Below are 12,929 nucleotides of genomic sequence, written 5' to 3' on the forward strand. Positions count from 1 at the left end.
CAATGAAGTAAAAGTACTTTGAACATTTAGGAGGCAAATATTTTGCTATAGACTCTTGTACTTAAAAGGATTTAGTTGCGAATTTCCTTTGGAATATTGCTAAAGAGTGATGTTCAATAAGATAATTACCTTCCATCTCTATCCCAGTCATACACCTCTACCTTAATTGTTCTGTAAAGAAAAAAAAATACAGAAAAGCTATACACAAATAAATAAGAAAAATCTTGCCAACAGAAATAAGTCACTTTCAGATAGTCAAAAGTAACGTGTTTTATTGGGGATCTAGTTTGAATGTACACTGCTATATCTAACGGTTAAATAGGAAGCTAACAATAAGTTTTCTCTTTGCAGGGTAGAATACAATAACCACTATGTATCATCCTGATAAATACCTTTAAAAAGGAATACTTTTCACTTAGTGGCACAAACCATACAGGAATGTAGCCAGTTGGATCACGTGGGAGTGAGAGTTCCAAAATATGAGTGTCACAATGGAGAAATCTCTGTTCTTTATACTCTCAGATCTAACCACAGTTAGAAAATATGGAGGAAAAATTAGAACTTCACTAAAAGAAAATGTAAATATTTAGATGATACACTTCTTAATTTGGACAGGGCTCAAACCCAAATCATCAAGGCAAATTCAAAGACTGTTTATTTCTTAAGTATTCCTCCTGAGAGTAGGAGACTGGTGGCCAAAGCTAAAATGTATTTAATTACAATAAGCACTCTGTGTCCTGCAGAATCTTCTGAGGGAACTTTATGTTTAACTATAAACAGAATGGTAAGAGAACCATGCCATCATAAGCCAAGAAAAGTATGGAAACATAATGTAAAAGGTTCTGGATTAGAGAAGAGTGATTCTACAATGGCTTGCTGTATTTCTGACAGAGATTCATGCATGCTACTGTAAGGTAATGGCAATATATGTGTTAAGGAAGATGTACTCAGGAATGTAAAAGTATTGGAGCAAAATCCATTAATCAAATTGCTGTCACTAGCAGCTGCAACAGGTGCAGTATACTTTAATTCCTCCCTCCTCCCAGCAGCATAAAATACATTCCTGTGAGTGTAGGTCCATTTATCCAAGCTTATAACTTCTCACTCCACAGGTGACTGACAGGCAGATGTAGCTATAAGTCAAGACTACTGCTGCTAGCATACACAATAACTAGGAGAATGACCAGTAAAACACTAAAGAGAAGGATTTAAATAAAAACACTATGTGACTTGTTGGATCTACTCTCGGATAATTTTTTTTCTTTTTTTGCGGGCAGAAGCAAATTCTTTGCATTAGCAAAATCTCCAGTCAGTTCCTTGAGTAGGCAGTAGCTACCAAAGACGGAAAGAATGCCATTCAGAGCTAACGCATGCTTGATTGATTTGACTGAAAATGAGCAAATTTTAAAAATGCAAGTAACATTCTATATGGCCGTGAAAGCCTTCGACAATACATTCTATATTCTAGTGGACGATTTGCAGATCTCTTCAGAAGAATGTGCTGCCTACTCTAATTCTAATTCATTGTGATGTGATGAAAGGTACCTTTTCTGAAGGAACGCTTCACTGAATTAGTCATCACTACTAGCAAAAAATCAACACTTTTGACACTACTTTGATTTTCTGCCCAGCTCTAAATCAGATGAGAGCATCAGCTTGTCTGGAAAGATTTCATGACACATCATTTGGAGTTGCACTCATTGGGCATAAGATACTAAATAAGGCAGCTCAGGTGTCTCAGATACAAACGATGTCATATATTAATTTATTCCTGAGGCAGCAGAAGCTGATATTAGATGCATTCCATTCATAGGTAACCAAAGGAAACATACTGAGACTAGTAAGATCTTTGTATCAGTAAGATATAATTTTCTATGAAAGAACAACATTGAAAACAAAACTATCATGTTTGGCACTCAGAAGGTATGTTTTGGTCTCAGGCTTGGTCTTTAGGAAATGTATTAATCCTGTCTATGAGGTGTCTTTTATAACAATTATGAAGATATAGTCACTTTTTAATTTTCCAAAGCAAATGTAAGGTGAGCGTCTGCTGAGACCAAGTACTTATTTACATATAGAAGCGTCTAGCAGCACTACTTAAATAATTGCAAATGGTAATGACAGAACTCCAATTCTTGTCTGGATATTAATCATAGAAAAAAGTCTTGCTCCAAAAACCACAGAAGATGCGAAGTTGGATTCTGGCAGTATGCTTAAAATACTTTTCCTTTCAGAAGGAAGAGTTTGGGGATATTAATGAAGGGTGAAACAAAATCACCCTAGTTTCAATGAGATACAAATTTTCAGCAAATTTTCAGCTCCCTAGAATCTGTGCAGCTCGACTTCTTATTTGCCAGGCAAAATAATGAAATGTTGTAATTATCTTGAGGATTCTGGAATAATCAAACTTTTAAAATTTATTTAACATATAATTAAACATCTTGACATATAAAAGTGTATTATAATTAAACTCTTACTCTATTTTGCAAAAAATCTTTCCACTCACAATGAAAAGAGGAGAGAGAACAGCCATTAGGCTGGCTAGAATGCAAGAATTCAACTCATTTTGCCAATTCTTCCGCTTAGTTCTGAATGTTTTGATTTGGTTGGGTAAAATACAGCCTTGTCAGCATACTCTAAAAGTTTTGTCTTCCATTAACTGTCTTAGAATGTAGCCTGCAGCTTCCCATCCAAGGTGGCAACAAGGGAAGAGGTAGAAGATCTGCTGAAGAAGAGATGGTATCACCCGTGTCCACAAGCACCGAGGTGAGTTTATTTATATGTAGAAAAGCAGAACTGAGCATGAAGTAGCCAAGATGAGGAATACTCTTTCAGCTAGATGCTCACACAATAAACTGCTATGGGGGTGGGGGTGGGAGCATCAGTATATATTCTGCTAAATACTTCTTGGGCTGATATTTTCCCATGAATTCTATGCAAATGGACTTTTTTTGGTTAAAGATTCCAGGAAGTGCTTTCTTGAGGAAAGAATGGTCATCAATGTTTTTGCTTTGCAGTGACACAGAGCAGTAACTAGTTTCTTAGTGTGCTAGCAGCAGTGATTCCTTGTGTCCAGAAACTCTGCTTTTTATCTGCTTGTCAATCACCTGTGGAGAGAGTAGGACCTATTAGTATACTGAAAATACTACTGTACATTGTGTACCTCTTAGATATAAACATTCAACTAAATGAACTATAAAGACATTAACATTTATTTTAAATTTTGAGTTGTTACGCTTTCCAAAAGGACTACACTAAATCGAGGGATCTCAAATCTTACAAAAGCTTTGCTTATATTATTTCAGGGTAACAGAAAGTCATACTTGCATCAAAGTTTGGTCTTTACCTTACCTGTCATAATCTCCATTGCAAAGTGCTCTGACAGATATTTTGAATGCCTGCCAAACTGGATTCAAAGTATTCTTTACAACTTCTGTCTTGTGGCAGATTGTAAAACTACAAAAACATCAACAAATTTTGTAAAAATTATTTTAGTGGAGAAAAGTTTTACCTCAGACAAGACAACATTTTTGAGGTTCATCCATATACAAACGTTATATAAAGTAATGATACCCTGACTTTCTATAAACACTTGAAAGACATCTTACAACAACAATTATAAACAACAGAACAGCAAACACAAAACAAGATCAACAGCAAAATCAAAAGGGCCCTCATATGGAGAGGACTCATGGCAAAGGGTTAACTCTGTCCCACTGGAGAAACCATACAGGAAATGCATAGGGAGATTGTATCTTTTCTCCAACAGAGGTCACAAATAGAATCAGAACCCCTTACCATACATATCATCACCCCAGTCCAAAGTAGTGGCCCAAGTGTTCATTAATAAAGAAAAACATGTAATGGAGATCCACCCATGGATTTTCCAGCATCTTATCTAGGTTAAGCTCTATAAACACTGACTTTTTAAAAAGGGATGCAAGGAGGGATAGACAGTGGAGGCCCATTCACCTAAATTATGCCCTGCATAGATTGGTGAAGACTATCATTATAGCAGAAAAAAATAGAAATGCCAATGACTTCAAGCCTTATGAATCTTCTACAATTCTTTGAGACTATCAGCAAACATGGATAGCAAAGATTTTCCTTGAAATAATGAAACGCTTTTATTAAGCCCTTCACCAAAGGATCTAAGGTACATCTAGAAGTTCTGAGATGAGAAGATGGACCTGCTTATGGGTCAGTAATTAGTCACAGAGAACAGGTACAAAATACAATTTTTATTACAGAGGAAAACCACTGAGAGGTCAGTGCCACAAGGATCTACATCGGGGTTGGAGGTATTCAACTTATTCATAAATGATTTGAAGTCAGTCAGGAGCAGTGTTACGTACAAGTTTTCAGATGATACCAAATTGTTCACAATGATGAGAACGCATACACTGTGAAGAGTTCCAAAAGGGTCTGGATAACAAACCAGCCGAAGAGGATGAATGTAAATAAAAGTAAGGTGACACGCAATGGCGCAAAAAATCTAAGACATGTATTAACTGACAAGACCTGAATTAGCTTCAGCTATACAGAAAATAAAACTTGCTAGTCACGGAGGAACCAAAAGCTCAATTAAAAAATATCAACTCAATATGAGGCAGCAGTTGAAAAGATAATATTTATGTTATGGATGGTAAATAAGATGGCCAAAATTGTAATGGTCTTATATTAATATATGGAGCAGCTGCATTGGAAATTTTTAAAATATTATGGCTGCTGTCTCTAAAGTAATACCATGTATGACGCCCCCCTCCCTTTTTGATAACTTAAATGGCACTGGAGGTGTTTTTAAATTAAAAAATAAAATATTTTATTTAACATAGACAGGAAAGGTCAGGTGAAATCATGGTTGAAAATTTCTGAGGTAACTCAGTACAGATAACTCTGAGGTAAAATTAGTGCATACACAAGACTTAAGGTCTAATGTTTCAGATTAATGAGAGTTTCTTAAGCTCTTCACAGCTACCTAAATCTTTAAGTTGAGATCCTTTTGTTCCAGTGTTCCCCCAATCACTCTAATACACTTCCTTTGAATATTTTCTTACTCTTTTCCGTTTCCAGAAGGCTAGTACCCTCTTTCCAGTACCCAAACCCCTTCTCTCGAAACACTAGTACTCCTCTTGAGTTTTTAACAGACTCTTAAGATCTACAAAAGCAGTTTCAAACCACACCACACCAGGGGTCTCTTCACTCTTCAGAGCTATGTCACTGTTTGACTGGGTAGGGAAATTCTCCTCTCACCAGAAGATCTATCCCCTTCCTTTGGCCCGAATGGGAGTCTGCGTCTACTTCCCAAACTTCCTTATAAACTTTCCCCCCGTTTTCCTGTCTGTGTTAAACTCCTCTCAGCCAGTGCTGAATCTCCAAACTGTCGGTATTTGACTCCTCTCAGCTAGGGCTGAAATCAGACCCCCCTTTTTCCCAGCATCCAGTCCAGAAGTCTTTCTCTGTTCAGCTCCTGCTACCCAATCAGATTCCTTGGAGTAGCCTGTCACTCAAAGGTCTCTGTTTCTGTGAAGAATTAACCCTTCACAGTCCTTCAGTTGTTTGTACAGCACTTCTAAGCTTTTAAAAAGTGCAGTCTGTCACACCACGGAACTTGAAAAAGAACAGAACACGATATCAAAAACGAGTTGATGCACCCAGCCTATTAGGAAAAGCTAAACTACATTGGATCACCCAATCATATTGACTGGCAGAAGATATGGGACAGAGAAAAGGTGGTATCTTCACACAGGGCACGATTAACTTACAGAATTTGCTGCAACAGTATTTAGTGATGGTTATTGTTTAACCTGGATGGTCCAGGTAGCTTGATCTTGTCAGATCTTGAAAGCTAAGCAGGATTGACCCTGACCAGTGTTTGGATTGAGGAGCACCAAGGAAGACCAGGGTTGCTATGCAGAGGCAGGCAATGGCAAATCCCCTCTGAATGTCTCTTGCCTTGAAAACTCTATGGGGTCACCATAAGTCAGCTGTGACTTGATGGCATACTCACTGTTTAGATGGGTTCAAATGGGAATTAGACAAATTTATGAAGGACAAGTCTATTAACAACTGTTAGCTATGACAACTAAATAAAATATCCATGTTCAGAAGCAGTATGCAAATGGTATCTGAATACCATTTGCTGGGGTGAGGGATACAACAACAGAGGAGAGATCTTGTCTTCATGCTTTGCTTGTGGGGCTTCCCAGAAGCTCTTGGATGACCACTGTTAGATGGGGGCCACTCTCTGATCTTGCAGATCTTTTGTTATCTTATGAATGGCCTGGGAGTATCGACTAGTTTTCTTTAAAACTGGTGGGCTCTGAGGAGGAGCTGTGCATTCTCTTCAGCATTTTATCCACAACCAGCCCTCCTAGGCCAAAGAGATAATAAATAATTATGGTAGATCCTTATGTTAATTAATATAACAAAGGGTGACATGGAAGATAAGAAGGGGATGTATGGAATACATGAAAAGCAGTTCCAGAAGCTGCCACCATGCACACAGTTATCTTGATGGCTGGGGTTAATCTAGCTCACCTTCATTAAACAAACCTTCTATGCTATCCAAATTGCCTTTGTACTATAGTAAACTATTAACTTATATAATTCTACTAGAGGTCATTAGATGTTAGGAAAGAGTCAGTCATTTGTATCCATCTTTGTAACTTTTTATGTGTGAGATATTTAGGAAATATTCGAAAATACCATAAAGTACAATTCCATTCCCTTCGTTCATTCATATAGCCAAGTAATAATGAAGTTCTAAAAAGCAAAGTGACAGCACTTGGGAAGTGTAAAGTACATATTTTAACATTACTCACAAAATTATCTGATCACCAAAAACCGACATAGCTAAAATAAAGATATATCTACCTGCCATCTTCATTGCTTCGAAAAAATACCAGGAAGGGATCTGATTTTCCGAAGAAGTCTTTCTTGTCTAATTTATTTGCACAAAATTGCATCAGTACAGCATCCTAATAAGAGAAACATGCAATGCACAGATTACTATATAAAATACATAGCACATGACATTTATATGGTACCAAATTCTCAAGTTTAAGTTTTTTTAAAATTTACTAACTTCAAAAGAAAAAAAAACTACTACTAATAGTCAAGGGAATACTATCATGACTTGAGTAATTTGCCATTGTTTTCATTCTTCATTTCAATAATTTAATCTAACTTATTAATAACTGTAGACTTCTTAAGCCATATAATAAAAATTTGAAAGACAAAGATTACTTCTGCAGCTAGACGTCGTAGACCACATTAGAATTCATATTTGTTCAACTAAAGATAACATTAAATTTGAACATCCAAATTGTGATAAATAAAAAGGACAAAATAATGTAAAGGTAATGAAAGACAGAGTAGAAAAACATAATTTGATTTATTTGCTTTTAAGACCACCATTCCCCCTAACAGTGAAGTTGCTAGTCCCATGGTAGTCAGTACACCAGCCAAACACAGCCACCTAGAAAGAAAGGGGTAGTTTCTGTATACTGAGAGGATCCTCCCCTCGTATCTTTTTTTCATAAACAGGAACCTTTTTTGCGAATGGGGGCTGAGTGTGCATGCTGCCCTCAGGCCTGCATGGAATCCTAGCAGCATGAGAGAAGAATGTCAGTTCAAGCCCTCAGTATGTCAGGGGGCTGTTATGCTAAAGAAAACAACCAGCTTGTAATTTATATCCCTTAAGCATGCAGCTAAGGGCCAAACTACCCAACATGATTGGCCTTGAGCTGGGCCACTGAATCCTACATGTGCAGTTCCACAATGGCACAAAATGCACCTCTGGGATCATTTTGGCTCCAAAAAATAATGCTGGGGGGGGGGCTGGAGCCCCTACTCCCACAGCACCGTGATTCCAATCTGAATTGGGTCTGCAGCATTTGGGTAATGTCCTCACAGCAACCATGACCAAACATATCATGTAGTTTGGCCCCAAGGGTGGGGGAATGACAACACGCATCCCACAACTGTATTTATGATTTTATATTTAAATTACTGGGGACAATATATCCTCTTTGCTGCTTAAGAAATCATTTGGGGGGGGGGGGGTTGCTAACTGGAATTTGAAGGAAAAAAGCACTTTCTGAAAACCAAGCTAAACCCTCCTGAATGGAGAAAGAGCCAGATAGTTTAAATGATTGTGGAGGGGAGAAAGTTTGGAGGCTGCAACTCCCCAACTTCAATATTCGCTTGAACACTTTCAGACAACATGAGAAGGAAGTTAATTCTCCCTCCTCGTGCTGTATTGGAGGGTACAGAACACCATGTTATAGACCAAGATGTAATTTCCCCATTTTTTTCTTAGTGGGTCCCCAACTTGTACTCTTTTCCCCTTTTCACACAGATTGCCATTATGAAAGCTCATGCTGCCCACCATATATACTGAACAAAATAGGCATGAGCCATTAGCACAATAGATGCATAACATTTCTCATGCATGGAGGGTTTCGTCATGGAGGCCTGTTTTCACCTTTTGGCTGCAATGTGACTAGATCACATCCAAAGAGTTTGTAGCAATGTATCTAGCAGAACTGATTTCTGCTTTGTAATGAAAGTTCTAAGACACGGTTCAGTGTACATATTATGGATACAATCAGTTACCAGTTACACTGGCCTAAAGCTATTTACAGTTTTTTGTTCCAGTGGTGGCAAATGGTTGTTATAACAATTTTACAGATGGAAAGCTGAGGATGTGTATGCAAGATGACTGACTATCTATCAAATTCATAAATGAATAAAACATTTCAGACAAGATTAAAACCCTCCTCACAAAAAATGACTGCCATGTAATGACCTAATTTCCTTTGTTACTATCTGAAACTATGGAGAAAAATTATGTATTGGCTCTATATAGTGGCAATTCTTTTAAAAGAAAATACAGAACATTCATAGCTATTCCTTTCATGGCAAATGCCCTGCCATCAGCTTTTCAGATAGTAAATATACTCTGGTACGTCTTAAATTCTATTGATGTGCAAATGATCTCTATAGTAACTAAGAACCAAATAGTATACTTTTAACAAAATGTAGTTTACCCTGCAACAGTTCAGCTCCTCTGCAGTCAGTATTATCGTGCCACATTTCTTCCCAGGAATTCCTCTGGAACAAAACAGTGTTGAGGTGGGATTACACCACTGAGTGAAATATGACTAAGGATTTCTAAAAAATTATCAAACCAACCAATCAGCACAAATCAAACATCCCAATAGGTCAACAATTGCCATTTTGGAACATGGGCGATTGAGAAGCAATTTTTTTCTTGGCCTACATTTGTAGACCTTACCATATACTTCAGGACAAGTGCATATAAGATAATTAATTACACACCTTATACAAATCTATCGCAACTAAATTCAGAATAGGCATCACTGGATAAGAATATTATCATCCTCTAGTGAATGTCCAGAATTCTCACTTGTCAAACACCAACACATGCAAGGAGGTGTCTCCCTCCCAGGAAAGGCTGGCAGCCACTTGTTACTCTGAATTTAACTCGCTTAAATAGATATATATGTATATACTTACACAATTGGTTTTTCTAATCTGCTTCCCTGTGACCCAACAATCTCTCCAAGGGTACAGAACACTTGTCCTAAGAAATCCTGAAAACCAGTAACATGTAAAATTATAAAATTTCCATATGTTTTCTCTGGAGATAAATTAGGTATCTCCAATCTACCCATTTCTATAATTGATTTATGTTCATGGAAAATGGACTACAGGATTTAGGAAATATTTGACAGCATGCCTCAGTTAAAATATTTTTAGAATGTGTGTGTGTGTGTATATACACATGCGCGCACACCTGTATCACCATTTGCCATATCTGCTGTTTTATTTGAACATATTTATGGGAATGCCCTGAAGGGAATATAGATTTAAGTTCCAAATAGCATCTATTTGTATTAATTCCAAGACAAGTGTTCAATTGACTGGCTTCCATATTTTCTGAACAGGCATCTTAGGAGTGAAACCATAATGTAAAAAGGCAAAATTCAAAACTTTGGTATTGATTTCCAAATCCATGCCCTAAAGCTTGAAACAGCTGACTATCAATTGATATTTTTGAACAGCTGTATATGTTTAGTTACACTATAATCTACTTTAAGTCTCTTGGCAACATCTCCAATGCTTATTTAGATTTGTAAGCTTGACATTTACATATTCTTAAATAAACACACCAGAAGATGCTGAAAAAGATTAAAAACCAAAATACACCCAAGATACTACCAAGTTTTGTAATACCAACATTTTAATTGAAGCAAATAAGTTGCCAAAATGGACTTGATAATAAATTTATTTTACACAGTTGAGATACTAAGAAGTTTTTAAATTATTATCGGAAGAAAAAAACAATTTGATTTATTTGTACTAAGTAGCACCCAAATATTCTGATCCCTGATCCCGTTTCATCATATGAGTTTTCAACCATATAAAATATCCGTGTTCATTAATAGAGATAAACCCTGCCTTTGAAAAATATTTTCTGGTATTTTAACTGTATGTTCATTTAATGGAAGCACCGGCATTTGGTCATGGAAGCGCCAGAATACTGACACATGCACTACCAAGAGTAGTAAATTTTCTTGCTCAACCTTACCAGAAATACTTGTACGAAACTAAATTAAGGCTAGACTTAAGAGTCCAAAGGTATGTATTCACTTTGAGAGGTGCCAGAAATGACTGGTCCATTCATGGGGTGCTTCAGTCAGTTGCTGCTACTGCATCTTAGGGGAAGCACACGACAGGGAGTTTGTGGCCTAAAAATGAAATCCTGCCCTCAAGTCATAGTTGACTTATGGTGACCCCTGGTGAGGTTTTCATGGCAAGAGACTAACAGATGTGGTTTGCCGGTGCCTGCCTCTGCAACCTTGGTCTTCGTTGGAGGTCTCCCATCTAATTACTAACCAAGGCCAAGGCCAACCCTGCTTAGATTCTGAGTTCTGACAAGATCAGGCTGTCCTGGGCTATCCAGGTCAGAGCTCAGTTTGTGGTCTAATCACTAACATTTGTAGAGAGGACCAGCACCATGCCCTTTAATATCCCTTCCTCCACCCTTCTGTACCCTTTGAAGTTAATGAGCACATCCATATCAATGGAATGGGCTCTGGCAATGCTTGATCGGTTGATGTGTGCCGTAACATATCACTGTTTGAGATTTGAGCTATGGGATTTGATACTGGGCAGTCAAGTAGCATTGTCTGAACTGAGGCAATGTCTTGAGTATGCTGCTGCCATAACTTGCAAGATATGCATGACACAGCAGCCTTTAGTCCTGAACCTCTTGTGAGGAGCAAGGAGCATGATCAGGTTGAACAAACTTTCTTTACAAGTCTTAAAAAAAATGTCACTGTAAAAGCAACTAGCAATAACATGCTTCCATGTATCACCAAGGTACCAGCATATACTAATCATACTTCTACACATTTTTAAGACAATAAATTGGCACTTACGTGCTTTGACAGGTTGGGACTCTTCGAATCAACATCATACCTATAATGAAAAGGAATATGTATTTTAATGTATTTGGATGTACACAATAGAAATGCAAAGTGTTCCTCTCCCCCTTTTTTAAAGCTAATATAATCAATTTAAGAGTAGCCTGGGCTTAGGCCTTAGAGATATGCATTCAGAGTCCAAACAGCACCTGAAACCAACTGGCAGGCAGCTCAATCTTACCTGATGGTGGAGAGTGCCCTCAAGTCATAGCTAATTTATGGCGACCCCTGGTGGAGTTTTCATGGCGAGAGACTAACAGAGGTGGTTTACCATTGCCTGCCTCTGCAACCCTGGTCTTTGTTGGAGGTCTCCCATCCAATTACTAATCAAGGCCAACCCTGCTTAGCTTCTGAAATCTGATGAGATCAGGCTCACCTGGGAACTCTTAGCAACAGGCCCCCAATATTCTGAGTAGGAAAAAAAAACCTTGGCAAAGATGACAAAATAAACTAATAAAGAACAACACCCACCATCCCCCAAATGAAGCAGATATTACAGACTAGTTAACTCATGATTCTAATCAGGATTAAGGCTGACACGCTTAACAGAGCACCTGAATTCTTATTATGAAAAGATGAAATATGATTTTTGTGCTTAATGTTCTTAAAATTCTGAAGACAATATAGCTGTCTATATGTGTGTAGGTCTATATATTCATAACAAAAATGCATCCATAGTATCAAAAAGGTCTTCACATTTTTACATATATTTGATGCAGCGTAGAGGGACTATTCCAAGAAAAATTCTAAAGCTTCTCTTTAAGATGCAGTATTAAAATATGTCAACATGCCACACACATAACTAAGGCCAAGAAGGAAAGTAACAGGAAAACATTATGTAGAATACAGAAACTTCTAACAGAAACCAAAATAGTTCAACAAACAGGTTATTTGAGTTCCTATCTAAATAGTGGGGCTGAAGTACCCACCAGTATGACAACTTAATTGATTCTACAAAACTGAATGGCTCACATTAACATCTACAGAAGTAAATAAACAAGACTCTAGCAGGCAAAGCCACTGAGGCTGAGGTGGAAAATTGTATCTTCATTTCTGGCAAGATTAACTCTTGTTAATCTTGTCACACACACACACACACACATACACAAAAACCACTAGCTCTGCATTACTCTCTTGGGTGTTGTTTGGGTGTAGCTTCTGACAATGATGAATATGGAAAAAGCAGCAAAAATTGTCCCTAGTTCAAAAACTTTCCTAATAAATTTCTCCATTATAATAAATGGGTACTGTTTTATTGCCAGAGGAGAGAATGGACAAGAGCTCTGATGAGGAACGGGACAGGAGGACAGCACTGTGCTCTACTCTACCTATTGTCCTCCTGCCTACCTAATCATTGTCACTGAATTTCTGGAGAGTACCTTCTCCCTACAGGAAATAAGAGCATACTGCACT

General features: G+C 37.6%; 1 protein-coding gene across 2 annotated transcripts in view; it reads right to left on the reverse strand.

Annotated features, from left to right (window-relative positions):
• The window catches only part of CPNE8 (copine 8), a 112,608-nt gene that overhangs the window by 53,830 nt on the left and 45,849 nt on the right, over positions 1-12,929 (reverse strand). For both annotated transcript variants that reach the window (XM_054988129.1, XM_054988130.1), the window contains 6 exons: positions 11,472-11,511; positions 9,544-9,620; positions 9,054-9,117; positions 6,877-6,980; positions 3,352-3,456; positions 130-171 (listed from right to left, as the gene is read on the reverse strand). In XM_054988129.1, coding sequence (XP_054844104.1) covers positions 130-171; positions 3,352-3,456; positions 6,877-6,980; positions 9,054-9,117; positions 9,544-9,620; positions 11,472-11,511 — 432 coding nt within the window. The remainder of the gene's footprint in view (positions 1-129; positions 172-3,351; positions 3,457-6,876; positions 6,981-9,053; positions 9,118-9,543; positions 9,621-11,471; positions 11,512-12,929) is intronic.

Source organism: Eublepharis macularius, chromosome 9 (assembly GCF_028583425.1).
Source record: "Eublepharis macularius isolate TG4126 chromosome 9, MPM_Emac_v1.0, whole genome shotgun sequence".
NCBI classification, from domain to species: Eukaryota; Metazoa; Chordata; class Lepidosauria; order Squamata; family Eublepharidae; genus Eublepharis; species Eublepharis macularius.